General features: G+C 45.5%; 2 protein-coding genes across 2 annotated transcripts; both read right to left on the bottom strand.

Moving 5' to 3' along the window:
- Positions 1–1,765: 1,765 nt before the first annotated feature.
- On the bottom strand, positions 1,766–7,273 carry LOC124697432 (E3 ubiquitin protein ligase DRIP2-like). Its single transcript, XM_047230024.1, has 7 exons — positions 7,153–7,273; positions 4,791–4,890; positions 3,919–4,252; positions 3,108–3,811; positions 2,970–3,020; positions 2,505–2,577; positions 1,766–1,999 (listed from the first exon to the last, which is right to left on the bottom strand). The coding sequence occupies exons 1-7, from the start codon at positions 7,271–7,273 to the stop codon at positions 1,766–1,768; spliced, it is 1,617 nt and encodes a 538-aa protein (XP_047085980.1).
- A 2,445-nt stretch (positions 7,274–9,718) lies between these two features.
- On the bottom strand, positions 9,719–19,202 carry LOC124697433 (E3 ubiquitin protein ligase DRIP1-like). The gene is made up of 8 exons (XM_047230025.1): positions 19,082–19,202; positions 16,723–16,822; positions 15,851–16,184; positions 15,039–15,742; positions 14,901–14,951; positions 14,436–14,508; positions 13,626–13,931; positions 9,719–9,790 (listed from the first exon to the last, which is right to left on the bottom strand). Exons 1-8 carry the CDS (start codon positions 19,200–19,202, stop codon positions 9,719–9,721), a joined length of 1,761 nt encoding a protein of 586 aa, XP_047085981.1.
- Positions 19,203–19,507: the final 305 nt, after the last annotated feature.

Genomic DNA, 19,507 nt, shown 5'->3' on the forward strand with positions numbered 1-19,507 from the left:
CAAACTTACAAAAGGGTGGGTCTGTGAGGTCGCGGAGAAGGTGGTGTGGGCTTGGATCTTATTTCTGGCCTCACACCAAGGAAGTGTGGACGGGGACAAGTTCCTGCGGCCGGCAAACATGATAAGGTCTCTTATGGGAAAAGTAACGCACCTCTGCAGAGTGTATCAAATTGTGGCTTGTCACTCCCAGTTCCGAGAAGGGAACTACGAACGCGGCAGGAAAGGAACTCCATGAAGTTCTGGTCAACCTGTGAAGACTGACGGGCATAGTTTTCAGAATAAAATCAATCTTTTGAAGAAATGTTTTCGAAACATGCATTGACCTGAGATTTCCTAATCAACGGTCGTAGCTAGTGCATCAAACACCTTTTCTCTTTTGAACTTGCTGAGTACCTCTGTACTCACTTTCTTTCGACACCCTTGCTAGACTTTGATATGGAAGTGGAGGCCAACGACGGAGCGCCGAAAGGAGGCTACGAGCTGGTCTATGAAGAACCTGTTCTGTCCGGAGGGGTGGAAGGCGTAGACTATGGGATAGTCTACGGGCCCGACGACAATGAGGCGGAGGAATAGTGGCATACCTTAGTATCATGGAGCCGAGCAGCGTAGGACTTACTTAAATAAGTTCATGTGGTCTCTTTCATCTATATGTGAGTTGTAATAGTACTTAAGTAATATCTTAGGGTGTTCTCATCGGACCTGTGAGAATACCAACTTGTTAAGACTATGTTTGTAATAATATCTGGAGTGTTATGACCTGCAATGTTTCTGTTGTACCACTCTGAGGGATGTGACATTTGTGAAGAAGTCCCTTCATAAAGATCATATCAACGACTTGTATACTACAACATGTAGTGGTATGCTGGGTCACCGCAGTATAGTAAGCTAGGTCGCCAGTAGAGAGAAGAGGTGACAACAATCGTTACCTGGTTGCTACCAAGCAGCCAACATTTCATGGACAAGAAAATTTGGGCTTACCTGCATCCAAGCAATCACCCAGATTTTTCTGGCCCTAGTAATGCAACCTAGGCGACCAAACAAGTCCACATTTTGGCTCGGAGCATGTTTCGGATGGGCTAATACCCGCAGTCTGCCGCCATGGAGCAGCAAATCGGCCAAGCCTACCAAAGACCCTTACTAACCCACTTTTCATAAGTTGCTACTTCGTGAGCAAAGTGCTCATTTTTCATGTACTTTTTTTCACAAAAATAATTCTACAAGCTATTGGCAGAATCTATTCTAAGATATTCTCTTTGTATGCATCCTGGTTATTATGCTCTGCTGGCCTTACCACACTATAGTAGCCAGGACGCAGAAGGTGTCTAGGTGAGGGGTATTCAAGATTTTACACCAAAAAGTATCTACGGCACAGGGAATCTCACTCAGATTTCAGCTATACCAGTATTCAACATAATGCGAAACCTGCACAAACGACGTCAGGAAAGAAACAGAATTACTCCGTAAGTGCACACATAAACACACACGAAACAATTTAAGAAAATTTAGCTGGTCTGTAAATTCTCGTCGGAAATGTGAAGTGCATATTCTGGCTTCTGGGAGCCAAGGTACAAATCTTTCATCTTCTTTTGATGCCTTTAACAAATCTAATGCTACGCCTAACCTCTTTCTTTCGACCGCTCTTTACACGGCCCATTCGGCCCACAAAATTGTAAAGGTCAAATATATCTATGCAACTATTACTAGGCTGACTGGCTGGTAAACGATTATTGGAGCTAGCAGCAAAATGTTTCTCTTCTCCTGCAACCTAGGTGCTGCAGTAGCATGGGAGGGAGGTTGTCACGGAGTTTGTCTTCATCATGCAGCACAGAGATACGGCCGCTGGCCGCCGGCGGTAGCGAAGCTCCATGACAAACTCCTTGGCCGGGCCGCCCACCGCCGCCCGGACCTCCTGCTTTGGCTTGCGGCTCAACCACTGTTCACGTAGGCGGTGTAGCGTTGTCGAGGGGCAGATTGGCCATTCATTGCATAGGATCTCCAGCTGCACATGCAGAGAGGTACAGGATCAGGAGAAAGAGCAGATTCAGCATTGTGCATGTATATACATACTTTATCGGCAGGCACACAAGCTAACCGGAAGATATGATAGGATGGATCATTGCGCTGCAATGGTTCAGTGGTGTTTTCTTTAGGAGCTTTGCAACAGAACAATGATGCAAATAGTTCTTATGTCACCATCCAAATCTACAAATGCAGGCTAGTGGTTTCTTTATCAGGAATTGGTGGGGGGACAGTGGCCCCTTCAGTATTTATGAAAACGAATCTCCAAACGCAGCAAACTCCAGTCTAGCAGGTAACTGTATTCGGATTGGTAGATGATCTGATACTTCAAAGCAAGCACCACACAAAAGACTAACAAATGATGCACATAAATCATATGTAACCATCAAAATCTACAAATGCAGCCTGGTGGATTCTTTAGTGGAAAACGCTGGGGACAGTGAAAGCAGTCAAAATGAAATTACTAGGACATATAAATAGCTCACCTTATCATCACTTGCTAGCTCAAGTTTCTTTGTAATGTAAGTCAGGACGGAGGAGATCTGCATACTCCTATCTCTGAAACAAGCAGAAAAATCATATTGAACGTAATATATTAAATTCTTGCAATCTAGTTACATGTTATTAGATCGGGAAAAACTGAATTGCTGGTAGGGAAGACTAAACAAACAACACAGGATTTTCAAATGAAACATCTTCTCCCATTGCTGATAAAATTCCCGAGAACACTGTTTTTCTACATACTTCCCCTTGGTACATTAAAAAAAAAAAAACTCTTGCTTATACGAGAGCACAGGTGCTACTAGTAGAAAACATAACAGATACAACAATCCATATAAAGCTGGGTAAGTATTTCCTGAAATATAGGCTACAAATAAGAGGATGCTAAGTCTGAGAAGCCTCTAGTATTCTAGAAGTCAAAGAAACTGCAAGATTAAAGGGAAACTCACTTAATTCTCAAGTACATATTTGGTATCTGAGGCAGCAGTTTATCTTGTACCCTGCAACACAGTTTAATTTTGATGTGAGGAAATAAAATATTTGGTCCATCAGAATAGGTATAACTATTGAATGAACTCTAATCTTACTGGCTCGGTGAAGAGACTAGTGAAAACCAGACTGGGGTAGTTACTCCATCATGCGAAGAACCAGTGATTGTAGAACCAACCGGTTCCTGCCGTGGGTCTGCTTCCGGGCTTTTCCTCAGATTATCCTCCGTGGTTGTTTTATTGGAATGCTCACTCAGGCTTAGTTCAGCAATAGCCAGTTTTTCTACCGTGTCATCTTTCCTTATGGAGAGTTTACCATTTGTGCTCTTAATTTTGTCCTCCTTGGCGGTAGCGCCATGGCTCTTAGAACCTGATCCAAGTGATGTATTCCTGCTTGCCTCAATAGAACTGTTCAAGGGTTTTCCCTGCAAGTCTGCTTCTGTAATTTTCGTCAGACTATCCTCTGCGGTTCTTTTATCATTGGTTGATACAGATTCTGAAGAATTGCCTTTGTTTTCGTCTACAAGTTTTAACTTGTTTGGGTGCTTACCCGCCCTTATTCCAGTAATAGCCACTTTATCTGCTGCGACATTTTTCCTTATTGAGATTTCACCCTTTGTGCTTTTCATTTTGTCCTCCTTGGCGGCAGCGTACTTTCTTTTAAGACTTAATCTAAGCGATCTCTTCCCACTTTCCGTGACCAAACTGTGTAAGGGTTTCTGAAGTTCTTCATTGTCAATTGTCTCACGATTCTCTCCAACTTCAGAAGATGGCTGGTTTGAGGCTATAACATCTGCATTAATCTGTTTGGGATGGAATGTGTAGTTAACATAAGCAAATATTAAGATAATTGGTATCAAACTTGCAAAAAAAAACTATGTGCACATATCTGATAGTTCTTGAATAGTACCTGCGTTTTATTTGCAGATGTTGTCATCTTGCTAGACTGTGGTGCTGAGGTTTTCTCAGTCTTCTGATTGCGGCCTTCGGAATTATTCAGTAATTTCATGGTTCCATTTGCAATGAGAGAAGTGATATGGGAGGTTGTTGTCCTTCTTACAGCTTTGGTCCTATGTCCTGTCAGACTAGTCTGTGTTGTTATCTTCGGGGTTTCAACTACCAAGGAAGAAAGGGACCTCTCTTTTCTCTTTGCTGGCGATGTAATATTTGGAACCTTAGAAGCATCAACTTCTGTCTTGCGTGGAAACACCTTGTTCCTGATACTCTGAATATTGTGATCAGGCCTTCAAAGAAGGAAATTAATCATGTCAGGTAGCAGCATATAGTTGAGTACTTGAGTCGATATCACACAAAAAAAAATGAAAACATATAAGTGGCTGGAACACTAAACTTTTACTTTACAAGACAATTAAGTGCATATTTTAGCCAATGCTATTATACAAGATAACATTGTAGCAGGCAGTTAGCACGAGGCGCCCTGAGGGCTATTGCAACTTAGATTTACACAGTAGAATTTGTAGTAGTATACGCTCACCTAATAACCACAAGAAACTATTTTCGATTCAAGTGCATAGAGCTACTTTAACAGTACAGAGACTCTTGTCCAGTTGTCCTTGACAAAAAAAATTTAGTACATTTTTATGTTAGATAAGGGTCGAAAATGAGTAAGTCTGCTGTAACTGTGAAAATGTTGTGTGTAAGTACGATGCTCTACTGAAATGTACATACACATTTAAAATGCAGTAACCTGAAAGAAAAGAGAATTGACAAGTTGAAAAAACAATGTTATACGGATAAACCTTGATATTAAACATTTCTTACCTCAGTTTCTCTTCAGGAGCGATACCAAGATCAATGTGGCATACTGGGCAGGAGGCGATCTCTTCATCATCTATTTTCTTCATAATGCACTCCCGGCAAACTGCATACAAAAGGATGGTCACCAGAGGAATTCTAGAAACAAGCATGCTAGTTTGATACAGAGATTTGAAAGAACTGAAAATGCAATAGAGATGCTTGACTGCATCAAGATTGAGCACGCATTTGTCTGGAAAAAAAATACTTGAAACAAATATTGAGCGTGCAGCCAAGACTGATAATATCATTGTACTTATGATGCAGAACAAGTGCCAGGCTTACGATCAAGAAATGTGATTTAAATAATAGAGCGATCACCCTCCCGGCCTCTACACCATGAGATACACAAATTTTATTCAAGAATGTGAAGCCCGGATTTTCACACTATACTGAAAATTGGGAGTTCTTTCATGTGGAAAAGTATCATGACGGGGCAAGAAAACTTCAAGCATGGATGTATCTGGAAAGTTGGAGACGGGTAGCAAATAAATATTTGGGAGGACGCCTGGATACCCACAAGTTCATCAAGCAAATAAAAGATTGAGCGCTTAGCCAAGACTGACAATATCACTGTACTTACGGTGCAAAGCAGTGCCAGGGTTACAGTCAAGAAATGTACTTTTACATAATAGAGCGATCACCCTCCCGGCCTCTAAATCATGAGATACATAAATTTTATTCAAGAATGTGAAGTCCGGTTTCCACGCTATACCCAAAACACAGAGAATTGAAATACTTTCACAGTACAGAATTACAGATCACCACTCTCTCTCTAAACACTAACTAGAAGGAAGCACAGAGCACGCCACTGAATTCCCATTCTGCTAACCAGAAGTGTCGAGGACACAACATTTCTGATCACAGCCAGCGCAGAATGCCACCATCTACAAGCTCCCCGCCACCATTACGAGACACACCGTAAGCTACTAGAATGCCTTGACAACCCCCAGTTCCCAACATCCTGCAACAAGTGCCAACGCTTTGCAGCTTTTTCTCCCAGCATCAAAAGCTCAGAAAATACTACAAGCTGCTCTGTGATCGCGGTGTCAGATGACTACCACATCAATGGTTTGGACGCAGACAGTGCCTCACAGACACAAGTTCTTCCTTTTGCTGGCATTTCGCGGACGACCAAATATGAAAAACAATATGACAAAAAAGAAATGGTGTATCGATGCTGGCTGTGATCTATGCCCAGCAACTGAATCAATCGACCATATTGCACTACACTGCAAACACTCACACTGGATATGGGACAATCGGAGGATTGCAAATCAACAAACGAGTCCAACTCGATTAGCCAATTTGTCAAAACTGTCCAAACAAACATTCAGGGGATCACAGCAGAAGCTTGGCCAATTTGTTTTCCAGCAGGGCTGCTTAATCTATGGAAAATGAGAAATGGCCGGTTCTTTAACAATAAGCAGGTTGGAAGAAGGCAGCTCCTTTGGCAGGTGGCAAAAGATATCAGACTCTGGTCATGTAGATCGCCTAAGCTACAAACCGAGCTAGAACAGTGAGCTTCTAAACTGCCAGTCTAGTACAAGTTCGTCTCTCTTTTTTTTTCTGAACTATGAGGAAACTCGGAACGAACGCCATCCATGGCGCCGGCGTCCACTGCAGTGAAACTGTGCGCGAGGCAGGAACTCTCGGCTGCTCAAACTGCTAATGTGCTGCAGGCACGGTGACGGGACATGGTAACCACTCGGAGAGGCGAAAGTCTGCAGCTTTGCAGCATTGTGAACTCCAGAGAAGGGGGCATGGCCTCTCCGGAGCGCACGCTCGGGCAATTGGGCAAACAAAAGACGGCCTCACTCGGCGGCGGCCGCGCGGAGGTTTTCCGGGGTAGTGCGGGATAGCAAACGCGTGCCTCTGGGACGAGACGACAATGCAGACAGAATCGATGGCCGTCGGAGTCAACCCGAGAGATCCTCAACAAGAACACGAGTCGACCTAGCGAAGGGATCGCAGCAGCCGCCGACGCGCGCAGGGCAGAGCACGCGTCGGTGAGCCTCCACGAGAATGACGGCACGGCCATGAGGAAAGCAAACGCGTGTGCGAGTCACGGCCAGACACACGTCGAACGAGACCAGAAGGAGAGGAACGGCGGCGGCGCTCTTCCAGCACCGACCTGATCACCGGGCCACCCGCGAACAGAGCAGAATCCGACACCAAAACCAACGCGACGCGACGATAGCGGCGCAGGCGCAGGAAGGCCGTGGGACGGCAGCGCGCGGGGGTGCGCAGACACGAAAGAGCAGAGGGACAAGACGAACCGAAACCGGAGAGGCGGCGGCCGGCGGGGTAGAGAGAGAAAGGAACTTACAAGTGTGGAGGCACTCGACGAAGGCGGAGGCCTCCCGAAAGAGGTCCTGGCAGAGAGGGCATGTCAAGCGGGCGGTGAGCGCATCCCGCCGCACGCGAACCACCCCGTTCTCCGTCTCCATCTCTCCCCGCCGCCGGCAACAACCCCGACCACCACCTCCTTCTCTTGGCCAATCCTCCTCGTCTGGCCTGGGGCGGGGGGAGAATCACGAATACGCGAGGCAGGGCCGTGGCGTGCAGGGCATTTGACGGGCGGGCGAAGGCGAAGGCGGCAGGGGCGGCGGCGGCGGAGCTCCGGCGAGGTACGGGGTTGGGGGGACCGAGGAGTACCAACAAAGTCTATTTGATATATTTGGCTGTGTATAAATAGTGGGGGAGGTGGCGATTGCGTGTGGGCGGCGCCGGGTGCGCATAGCCTACGACCGGGGCCCACCAGAATTTTAGCTCCGGGGTACTTTTCTAAGTACGAGTACATCCTCGGGAAATGCACTTTGGCTCATAGGAGCATATGCTCCCATTATGTGAATCCACATTTCAAAGTGTCAAAAAATTCTAAACTAAATTTTTACATGTACATCTACACATTTTATGTTGGTACACAAGTTTTCAAAAAAAACTAAAAATAATTGTGGCTCCTGTAAAAAAGACAAGTTTTGATGCTATAACACGACTACGTACAGGATATTTTTTTGTCTTTTTTGTACACGCCATATAAAATGTTGTTTCTCCATGAAAATTTGTGCACTAACATAGAATGTCAAGATGTACACTAACAAATTTATATCAGAATTTTTTAACATTTTTAAAATTATTTTTTAATTATTTTATATAATAAGAGCATTTGCTCCTATGAGCCAAATTGCCACCTCCTCTACATCCTCTGGTGTATGTATACCCTGCCGATCTACGTACCATTTGTATTTTCAAAAACAATATTCTTCTATTGTTTCCGATTTTTTTTGTATAGCAATATGTTATTCCTAACTTTTTCTTGTGGTATAGAGGGACTACAACTTTCGTGTTGTAACTCTATACCTCCTCAATTCAGGTTTACAACCACCTAAACTCCTTACCATCGGTGCCAAGTAATGCAGCCACATGTCGACTAGCGACGTTATCGCCCCTTATTAATTCGAAGCGATAAAAAAACGTGTCACGATTCTTACTATCTGCATATCTCACTTTGTTTGTTATGCACCGCTTTAGCCTTTCTCGCTCACACGTCGACCCTCTTAGTTAATAAAAAAGTCTGCAATGCAATTAATGTTAGATAGGCAACTTAAGGTGACCCCGCTTCAGGCCTCTCCGCACTCTAGTGCACGCAAGATTTATTTGTGTGCACCGTCCACGCTAGCTCTTCGTGATTAAAAAGTCAAGTCTCACAATTTAATATCATGATGAACAACTCTGCAAGAAAATAAATAATGAAAACATATACATATGGGAAAGGAAGTGGGCTTCAAATTTTCAAAATTTTCATTTGGGTATAAGGGAGGGAGTACTTGAAGATATGACACTACAATATTATTGCAATAAGTACAACCCGATACTCGGGCCGTGGCAACTTTAAACACTGAGGCTCGCCCATAATTCTCGGGTCCGCGCTAGCACGGCAAAAGGAACTCGTCAGGGAAAACTGGGCCATGGGAAAGTGCATGCATGTTGTTTCGCTTGGCAGTAAAAAAACTAGGGTTAAGCGTTGCCCTTTAGCTCGGGCCACCTGCGTGTTAATATAGAGAGCACACCGCTCAGATTACATAGATTGTGTGGTTGGGATTATGCTTTATCTCTACTCAAACTATACAGGTTAAGATATGAGGAGAATCCCTAACTATCACGATTACAGAGCTACAACACGGTACAACTCAAACACGCTAATTTACACCTTCCCTCAATCTAAACTTATCTAAGTTGAGATTGCGGCAAAATGCTTCCATCTGTCTAACTAACAATGGTTTGGTAAAGCCATCAGCAACTTGATCACCTGTAGGAATGTACCTGATATCCAAAACTTCTTATTAGCAACTCTTTTTCAAACAAAATGATAGTGCACTTCTGTATGCTTTGTCCTGGCATGAAATACTAGATTGGATGAGAAATATGTGACGCCAAGATTATCACACCACAATGACGCTGTCCTCGGATGTTCTATCCCAACTTATTCAACAAAGTTTGTACCCAAATCAGTAGCATTTGCTAAAGATTTATATTCAGCCTCGGTACTGTTCCTAGACATTGTGGCTTGTTTGAGAGCACTCTATGACACTAGATTACTGCCAACAAATACTAAACTTTAGATACCGAAGAATCCGCTTCACACATGTCCAATGTAGAGTTGTAGGTGCATGCAAGAATTTGCAAACCTTGTTGACAGAAAAAGATATATCTAACCGAGTCAAAGTGACATACTGAAGAGCACCAACTATATTTCGATAATGAGTAGCATCCTCAGCATTAAGAGGATCTCCTTTTTAAAGGGGTAACTTTTCGGATACGGAAAGCGGAGTGATGACAGCCTTACACTCCCCCATGCCAACACGCTTGAGAACTTCCAAAATATACTGTGTCTAAGATAAGGAGAGACCATCAGTAACTGACTGAACCTCAATGCCAAGAAAATAACGAAGAGAGCCAAGATCCTTGAGCGCAAAATCCATGCGTAGATCTGCAAAAACTGCATCAACGGCTTGCAAGGAAAAATTAGTGACAATGTGTTATCATCAGAATTTAACCAAGTCTGGGGTTGGGCCGTGATTAAATGGGCTTAGAGGATATGCACGGAAAATATTCCTGAACCGGCCTTGTATAAGAAGTTTGGGCTAGATTGCCCGTGTATCTATAAATTATAGTAGGTTACGTGTCGGTTAGAATTAAGAGATAGAGTTTAGCTCGTACACAATTGGGTTTATTCCCAAGTTAGAAAGTCTACGGACTATAAATATGTACCTAGGGTTATTGAGAAAGGAGGACGATCACGTTCACAACAAATCAATCTAGGCGCATCGCCACCCCTTATTTCAAGGGTTTCTCCCGGGTAAGCAACATGCTGCCTAGATCGCATCTTGCGATCTAGGCAGTATCAGTTTATTCGTCATTGGTGTTGCTCGTGTTGAAGCCTTTTTGATGGCGAGCAACACCCTTATCTTAGATGTTTTGGGGCTGACGTCGATGCTTTCACGATGTACTTGCTTAGCTACGCTACCCCTCGATATCTAGCTGCCCTTACACCTATCTTAGGTGTAAGGGGCAGCATCTTGCTTGTTCTTTATTTAGTAGATCTAATCCGTTATAGTTGTTCCTTGTTCTTCAAGGATTGGTTTGATATCCGCATGGTTAGGCCTTATAAACGGGTTGAACGATCCGGTAGTGCGTAAGGTGTGGTTTATTAAGCCCTAGAGGGATTGTTCCGGGGATCAACTTCATGTTGGTTTTTAGGCCTCTTTAGGGCTGGTTTTCCATCATCTTACGTATCTGCTAGGCTCAACTACGCATAGGATGTTCCGGTTATGCGGTGAGAACCCTAGACTATCGTAGATTAGTTTAGCTTGATATCGATTAAGCATGATCCCCATGTCATTATAAATCCAACGTGAACCATGGGGCAATCGGCTCTTTGAGCCGATCCACAGGGCAACCTAAGAGCCGATCGGGGCTCGTATTTAATGTTTACGTGTTTGCCATGCAGGAAACTAATTGAAGCAATCCGTCACCTTCCCGACCGGGTATAGGTCGGGTGGCACGCCCTCGCAAACGCCAGGACGTGTGCCAGAGCATTGCGGGCCGTTGCCCGAGGGACCAGGGTCCACCGCAGTCCTGGGAGCCTCCCGGCTCTACAGTGTTGTCCGTCGCTGCTCGCCGGTGGGTTTTTGGTAGGCAACACATTCTGGCACGCCCGGTGGGACTCTCTACAGCAACTACGTCGACATCTGCAGCAACCATGTCAAAAGCTGCGGATGAGGTGGTGGGCGAACCAGTCACGTACGCAGATCTGCCTGAAGAGCACAAGAAATGAACGGGAGGCCGTACTGCAAATGGCATCACTCGTTCACCCATACCACCAATGACTGCAAGGGGTTTCGTCAGCAGATCCAAACGGCGATAGAACAGGGCCGACTGATCTTTAGCCAGTTTGCCATGAAAGTGGACACGCATCCGTTTCCTAGCGTCAACATGGTGGAACCCGATCACTCCGCGAGGCGTCGACTAGATTTCTCGTTCGATGTTAACATGGCAGGGCCTGTACGCCACCATGGCAAGGATAAAGAAGAAAGCAGTCACTCCCGCGGCAAGGAAAAGGAGGAGGCCGACCCACGCGACCGGCCCCGACATGATGACAGACGGTACCTCACCGAGGAACAAGTGAGAAGCGTGCGATATCAAAAACCACTCTCAACGCATCTCCTTAACAAATATGAATATCAGTATGACCGACGTCAGCAGTATGATAGAGATGAAGAGAGATACAATCGGTCTGATGAAGACAAAGGAAGGTACCGTCGGCATGGTAGAGACGACGAAGGATATGAACACCGCGCTAAGGGGAGGTCAAGAGAGCAGGAAGACATGGATAGACACTGGGACTGTCCCTTCTTTAAACACTGATGGGATTCAGGGATGAGCCGATTTCCTACAATCGACAACTGCCCGGAGTGTAGACGCCGGAAGAAGGATGCAGGGGAAGTTTCAGTTTTCAAGCGTCTAGGGCCTCTCCCGCCACAGAACAAACGAGCTGAGTCGTCTCAAGATGAAGACTTTGAGGAGTCATAGAATAAAGAAGAGGATAGGTACCACCGGCCAAGGTGGTGCCCTGATGGACTCAGCCACTCTCAAAAGCGTAGGGTTCAGCGGCTACGTAGCTTGGAGCAAGCCGAAGCGCGATACTTGCACACGTTGAGGAAAGCGCGGCCCGATCTGGCCGTGAAAATTCAGCAGACTTTGGACGAAGAGAGTCGTCCACCAAAGAAAGTTTGGCGTCCCAAGCAAGAAAAAGCCGATGTGAGTACATCGGCTGGCACAAACATGGTGTTCATACTTCCATCAGAGTTTCGTGCCCCAGGAACTGAAGAAGTGCCGATAGCATAGTTTGACTACGGTCCACAGCCAGTCATCTTTGAAAAGCCACGAGAGAAGGGCTACAAACACATGAAGGACCTGTACTTAAAAGGTTATATCAATGGGCAGCCTGTCGGCAGGATGTTGGTTGACACGGGAGCGGCAGTCAATATAATGCCATATTCCATGCTACGGCGTTTGGGACGCTCCAGTGCATATCTGATCAAGACCAACGTCACGCTAAATGACTTCAACGACCAAGCATCAGGGACGCAGGGCGTCCTGAACGTGGATCTAACCGTAGGCCGAAAAACCATCCCAACAACATTCTTCATCGTCGACAGCAAAAGCACCTACGCTGTCCTGCTAGGGAGGGATTGGATTCACGCCAACTGCTGCATCCCCTCTACAATGCACCAATGCCTGATACAATGGGATGGAGATGACGTGGAAGTCGTGCATGCAGACGACTCGATCGAGGTCTCAATAGCCGGTATGAACATTTGGGACTCGGAAGACCAAGAGCCGCTCTCTGGAGTCAGTTTGGACGGCTGTGATCGCATCGAGGTGACAAAAAACGGGGTGAGACTGGTCTTATCCACCGGCATGATAGAGTAGCAAGAGCAACATCCATCGACATACGTGGCAAGGCCGATCCCTGCGATCGGCCCCAAAAAATAAAAATCGAGGATCTCACCTCAAGCGTGTCACGTAGTCATGGTAGGAAGACTCCCTCATGTAAGGGAGCACATACAAGTTGTAAACCTTCATTGAGCAATTCAATCAACATGGAGGCCGATTCCAGCAATCGGCCAAAATTATCCTCGCCATACGCTCTGCCTGTGTTCAGCATCGACCTGACAGGTGACGGCAAGCTAGGGTATGTGTTTACGTCAGCTGATGAGCTAGAAGAGATCAACATTGGTCCTGGGGATAAGCCATGACCAACATTCATCAGCAAGAGCTGATATCTTCAGTCACTTGAAAGATTCGGCTCGGGGGCACCTAATATGGGATAACAGACGGAAATATGGAGCCGATGCACGAAGTCGGCCGGTAAAAAAAAATATATATATATATATGTACATCATCAAGTATAGCCGATGCACATACATCGACTTTAGAACTAAAAAGCCGATGCACGGCCATCGACTCTAGAGGTACAAGCTCAACGATGCAGTTATCAGATTACACAGTAAGGCTCTACTGAAGGAATGCCTCAAGGGCATGGAGGGCGTCAGCACGAACACGATCCACCTCGGCGATTTCGGCCTCATCATCTTCGTCCTTGCCTGCCACCAGCTGCTTGTTCAGGGCACGTATTTCGGCCAGATCAGTTTTCAGTTCAGCTTTGAGGCCTTCTGCTTTTTCGAGGGAGTGGGCAATAAGAGCTTCCTTATCTTGGATGAGCTGTTTGGTTGCCCGGATCCTCTCTTCAAGGGCTTCCAACTCCTTTCGCAGGGTCTCAAGTTTAGCAGTGCTGACAGAGGTGTCAGTTTTGGCGTCCAGAGCTGCCTTCTTCTCATTAAGCCCCTTTGTCTTCATCATGCAGCACAGAGATACGGCCGCCGGCCGCCGGCGGTAGCGAAGCTCCATGACAAACTCCTTGGCCGGGCCGCCCACCGCCGCCCGGACCTCCTGCTTTGGCTTGCGGCTCAACCACTGTTCACGTAGGCGGTGTAGCGTTGTCGAGGGGCAGATTGGCCATTCATTGCATAGGATCTCCAGCTGCACATGCAGAGAGGTACAGGATCAGGAGAAAGAGCAGATTCAGCATTGTGCATGTATATACATACTTTATCGGCAGGCACACAAGCTAACCGGAAGATATGATAGGATGGATCATTGAGCTGCAATGGTTCAGTGGTGTTTTCTTTAGGAGCTTTGCAACAGAACAATGATGCAAATAGTTCTTATGTCACCATCCAAATCTACAAATGCAGCCTAGTGGTTTCTTTATCAGGAATTGGTGGGGGACAGTGGCCCCTTCAGTATTTATGAAAACGAATCTCCAAACGCAGCAAACTCCAGTCTAGCAGGTAACTGTATTCGGATTGGTAGATGATCTGATACTTCAAAGCAAGCACCTCACAAAAGACTAACAAATGATGCACATAAATCATATGTAACCATCAAAATCTACAAATGCAGCCTGGTGGATTCTTTAGTGGAAAACGCTGGGGACAGTGAAAGCAGTCAAAATGAAATTACTAGGACATATAAATAGCTCACCTTATCATCACTTGCTAGCTCAAGTTTCTTTGTAATGTAAGTCAGGACGGAGGAGATCTGCATACTCCTATCTCTGAAACAAGCAGAAAAATCATATTGAACGTAATATATTAAATTCTTGCAATCTAGTTACATGTTATTATATCGGGAAAAACTGAATTGCTGGTAGGGAAGACTAAACAAACAACACAGGATTTTCAAATGAAACATCTTCTCCCATTGCTGATAAAATTCCCGAGAACACTGTTTTTCTACATACTTCCCCTTGGTACATTTTTTAAAAAAAAACTCTTGCTTATACCAGAGCACAGGTGCTACTAGTAGAAAACATAACAGATACAACAATCCATATAAAGCTGGGTAAGTATTTCCTGAAATATAGGCTACAAATAAGAGGATGCTAAGTCTGAGAAGCCTCTAGTATTCTAGAAGTCAAAGAAACTGCAAGATTAAAGGGAAACTCACTTAATTCTCAAGTACATATTTGGTATCTGAGGCAGCAGTTTATCTTGTACCCTGCAACACAGTTTAATTTTGATGTGAGGAAATAAAATATTTGGTCCATCAGAATAGGTATAACTATTGAATGAACTCTAATCTTACTGGCTCGGTGAAGAGACTAGTGAAAACCAGACTGGGGTAGTTACTCCATCATGCGAAGAACCAGTGATTGTAGAACCAACCGGTTCCTGCCGTGGGTCTGCTTCTGGGCTTTTCCTCAGATTATCCTCCGTGGTTGTTTTATTGGAATGCTCACTCAGGCTTAGTTCAGCAATAGCCAGTTTTTCTACCGTGTCATCTTTCCTTATGGAGAGTTTACCATTTGTGCTCTTAATTTTGTCCTCCTTGGCGGTAGCGCCATGGCTCTTAGAACCTGATCCAAGCGATGTATTCCTGCTTGCCTCAATACAACTGTTCAAGGGTTTTCCCTGCAAGTCTGCTTCTGTAATTTTCGTCAGACTATCCTCTGTGGTTCTTTTATCATTGGTTGATACAGATTCTGAAGAATTGCCTTTGTTTTCGTCTACAAGTTTTAACTTGTTTGGGTGCTTACCCGCCCTTATTCCAGTAATAGCCACTTTATCTGCTGCGACATTTTTCCTTATTGAGATTTCACCCTTTGTGCTTTTCATTTTGTCCTCCTTGGCGGCAGCGTACTTTCTTTTAAGACTTAATCTAAGCGATCTCTTCCCACTTTCCGTGACCAAACTGTGTAAGGGTTTCTGAAATTCTTCATTGTCAATTGTCTCACGATTCTCTCCAACTTCAGAAGATGGCTGGTTTGAGGCTATAACATCTGCATTAATCTGTTTGGGATGGAATGTGTAGTTAACATAAGCAAATATTAAGATAATTGGTATCAAACTTGCAAAAAAAAAACTATGTGCACATATCTGATAGTTCTTGAATAGTACCTTCGTTTTATTTGCAGATGTTGTCATCTTGCTAGACTGTGGTGCTGAGGTTTTCTCAGTCTTCTGATTGCGGCCTTCGGAATTATTCAGTAATTTCATGGTTCCATTTGCAATGAGAGAAGTGATATGGGAGGTTGTTGTCCTTCTTACAGCTTTGGTCCTATGTCCTGTCAGACTAGTCTGTGTTGTTATCTTCGGGGTTTCAACTACCAAGGAAGAAAGGGACCTCTCTTTTCTCTTTGCTGGCGATGTAATATTTGGAACCTTAGAAGCATCAACTTCTGTCTTGCGTGGAAACACCTTGTTCCTGATACTCTGAATATTGTGATCAGGCCTTCAAAGAAGGAAATTAATCATGTTAGGTAGCAGCATATAGTTGAGTACTTGAGTCGATATCACACAAAAAAAAATGAAAACATATAAGTGGCTGGAACACTAAACATTTACTTTACAAGACAATTAAGTGCATATTTTAGCCAATGCTATTATACAAGATAACAATGTAGCAGGCTGTTAGCACGAGGCGCCCTGAGGGCTATTGCAACTTAGATTTACACAGTAGAATTTGTAGTAGTATACGCTCAACTAATAACCACAAGAAACTATTTTCGATTCACGTGCATAGAGCTACTTTAACAGTACAGAGACTCTTGTCCAGTTGTCCTTGACAAAAAAAATTTAGTACATTTTTATGTTAGATAAGGGTCGAAAATGAGTAAGTCTGCTGTAACTGTGAAAATGTTGTGTGTAAGTACGATGCTCTACTGAAATGTACATACACATTTAAAATGCAGTAACCTGAAAGAAAAGAGAATTGACAAGTTGAAAAAACAATGTTATACGGATAAACCTTGATATTAAACATTTCTTACCTCAGTTTCTCTTCAGGAGCGATACCAAGATCAATGTGGCATACTGGGCAGGAGGCGATCTCTTCATCATCTATTTTCTTCATAATGCACTCCCGGCAAACTGCATACAAAAGGATGGTCACCAGAGGAATTCTAGAAACAAGCATGCTAGTTTGATACAGAGATTTGAAAGAACTGAAAATGCAATAGAGATGCTTGACTGCATCAAGATTGAGCACGCATTTGTCTGGAAAAAAAATACTTGAAACAAATATTGAGCGTGCAGCCAAGACTGATAATATCATTGTACTTATGATGCAGAACAAGTGCCAGGCTTACGATCAAGAAATGTGATTTAAATAATAGAGCGATCACCCTCCCGGCCTCTACACCATGAGATACACAAATTTTATTCAAGAATGTGAAGCCCGGATTTTCACACTATACTGAAAATTGGGAGTTCTTTCATGTGGCAAAGTATCATGGCGGGGCAAGAAAACTTCAAGCATGGATGTATCTGGAAAGTTGGAGACGGGTAGCAAATAAATATTTGGGAGGACGCCTGGATACCCACAAGTTCATCAAGCAAATAAAAGATTGAGCGCTTAGCCAAGACTGACAATATCACTGTACTTACGGTGCAAAGCAGTGCCAGGGTTACGGTCAAGAAATGTACTTTTACATAATAGAGCGATCACCCTCCCGGTCTCTAAATCATGAGATACATAAATTTTATTCAAGAATGTGAAGCCCGGTTTCCACGCTATACCCAAAACACAGAGAATTGAAATACTTTCACAGTACAGAATTACAGATCACCACTCTCTCTCTCTAAACACTAACTAGAAGGAAGCAGAGAGCACGCCACTGAATTCCCATTCTGCTAACCAGAAGTGTCGAGGACACAACATTTCTGATCACAGCCAGCGCAGAATGCCACCATCTACAAGCTCCCCGACACACTAGAATGCCTTGACAACCCCCAGTTCCCAACATCCTGCAACAAGTGCCAACGCTTTGCAACTTTTTCTCCCAGCATCAAAAGCTCAGAAAATACTACAAGCTGCTCTGTGATCGCGGTGTCAGATGACTACCACATCAATGGTTTGGACGCAGACAGTGCCTCACAGACACAAGTTCTTCCTTTTGCTGGCATTTCGCGGACGACCAAATATGAAAAACAATATGACAAAAAAGAAATGGTGTATCGATGCTGGCTGTGATCTATGCCCAGCAACTGAATCAATCGACCATATTGCACTACACTGCAAACACTCACACTGGAAATGGGACAATTGGAGGATTGCAAATCAACAAACGAGTCCAACTCGATTAGCCAATTTGTCAAAACTGTCCAAACAAACATTCAGGGGATCACAGCAGAAGCTTGGCCAATTTGTTTTCCAGCAGGGCTGCTTAATCTATGGAAAATGAGAAATGGCCGGTTCTTTAACAATAAGCAGGTTGGAAGAAGGCAGCTCCTTTGGCAGGTGGCAGAAGATATCAGACTCTGGTCATGTAGATCGCCTAAGCTACAAACCTAGAACAGTGAGCTTCTAAACTGCCAGTCTAGTACAAGTTCGTCTCTTTTTTTTTTCTGAACTATGAGGAAACTCGGAACGAACGCCATCCATGGCGCCGGCGTCCACTGCAGTGAAACTGTGCGCGAGGCAGGAACTCTCGGCTGCTCAAACTGCTAATGTGCTGCAGGCACGGTGACGGGACATGGGAACCACCCGGAGAGGCGAAAGTCTGCAGCTTTGCAGCACTGTGAACTCCAGAGAAGGAGGCATGGCGACTCCGGAGCGCACGCAGCCCAGAGCACGGGCAATTGGGCAAACGAAAGACGGCTCGCTCGGCGGCGGCCGCGCGGAAGTTCTCCGGAGTAGTGCGGGATAGCAAACGCCTGCCTCCGGGACGAGACGACAATGCAGACAGAATCGATGGCCGTCGGAGTCAACCCGAGAAATCCCCCAACAAGAACACGAGTCGACCTAGCGAAGGGATCGCAGCCGCCGACGCGGACCACGAGACGCGCGCCGGGCAGAGCACGGTGAGCCTCCAGCCCTCCAAGAGAATGACGGCACGGCCACGAGGAAAGCAAACGCGTGTGCGAGTCACGGCCAGACACACGTCGCACGAGACCAGAAGGAGAGGAACGGCGGCGGCGCTCTTCCAGCACCGACCTGATCACCGGGCCACCCGAACAGAACAGAGTCCGACACCAAAACCAACGCGACGCGACGATAGCGGCGCAGGCGCAGGAAGGCCGTGGGACGGCAGCGCGTGGGGGTGCGCAGACACGAAAGAGAAGAGGGACAAGACGAACCGAAACCGGAGAGGCGGCGGCCGGCGGGGGTAGAGAGAGAAAGGAACTTACAAGTGTGGAGGCACTCGACGAAGGCGGAGGCCTCCCGAAAGAGGTCCTGGCAGAGAGGGCATGTCAAGCGGGCGGTGAGCGCATCCCGCCGCACGCGGACCACCCCGGTCTCCGTCTCCATCTCTCCCCGCCGCCGGCAAAAACCCCGACCACCACCTCCTTCTCTTGGCCAATCCTCCTCGTCTGGCCTGGGGCGGGGGAGAATCACGAATACGCGAGGCAGAGCCGTGGCGTGCAGGGCATTTGATGGGTGGGCGAAGGCGAAGGCGGCAGGGGCGGCGGCGGCGGAGCTCCGGCGAGGTACGGGGTTGGGGGGACCGAGGAGTACCAACAAAGTCTTTTTTTTTTTTTTTAACAAGGGTAGGGTGCAGAGCACCCTAATTTCATTACTCATAGGCATTGCACAGAGAAAAACATTGTTCCAGA

Source organism: Lolium rigidum, chromosome 3, assembly GCF_022539505.1.
Source record: "Lolium rigidum isolate FL_2022 chromosome 3, APGP_CSIRO_Lrig_0.1, whole genome shotgun sequence".
NCBI lineage: Eukaryota > Viridiplantae > Streptophyta > Magnoliopsida > Poales > Poaceae > Lolium > Lolium rigidum.

Bases quoted from the DNA above. Each gene is read 5' to 3' on its own strand.
- LOC124697432 (XM_047230024.1), bottom strand. From the start codon at position 7,273: ATGGAGACGGAGAACGGGGTGGTTCGCGTGCGGCGGGATGCGCTCACC. The intron at 2,578-2,969 runs GTGAGTTTCCCT...TGCTTGTTTCAG, and splicing joins AATATGTACTTGAGAATTAA to AGATAGGAGTATGCAGATCT. The intron at 2,000-2,504 runs GTGAGCTATTTA...CTGCATGTGCAG, and splicing joins AGCTAGCAAGTGATGATAAG to CTGGAGATCCTATGCAATGA.
- LOC124697433 (XM_047230025.1), bottom strand. From the start codon at position 19,202: ATGGAGACGGAGACCGGGGTGGTCCGCGTGCGGCGGGATGCGCTCACC. The intron at 15,743-15,850 runs GTACTATTCAAG...CATCCCAAACAG, and splicing joins CATCTGCAAATAAAACGAAG to ATTAATGCAGATGTTATAGC. The intron at 13,932-14,435 runs GTGAGCTATTTA...CTGCATGTGCAG, and splicing joins AGCTAGCAAGTGATGATAAG to CTGGAGATCCTATGCAATGA.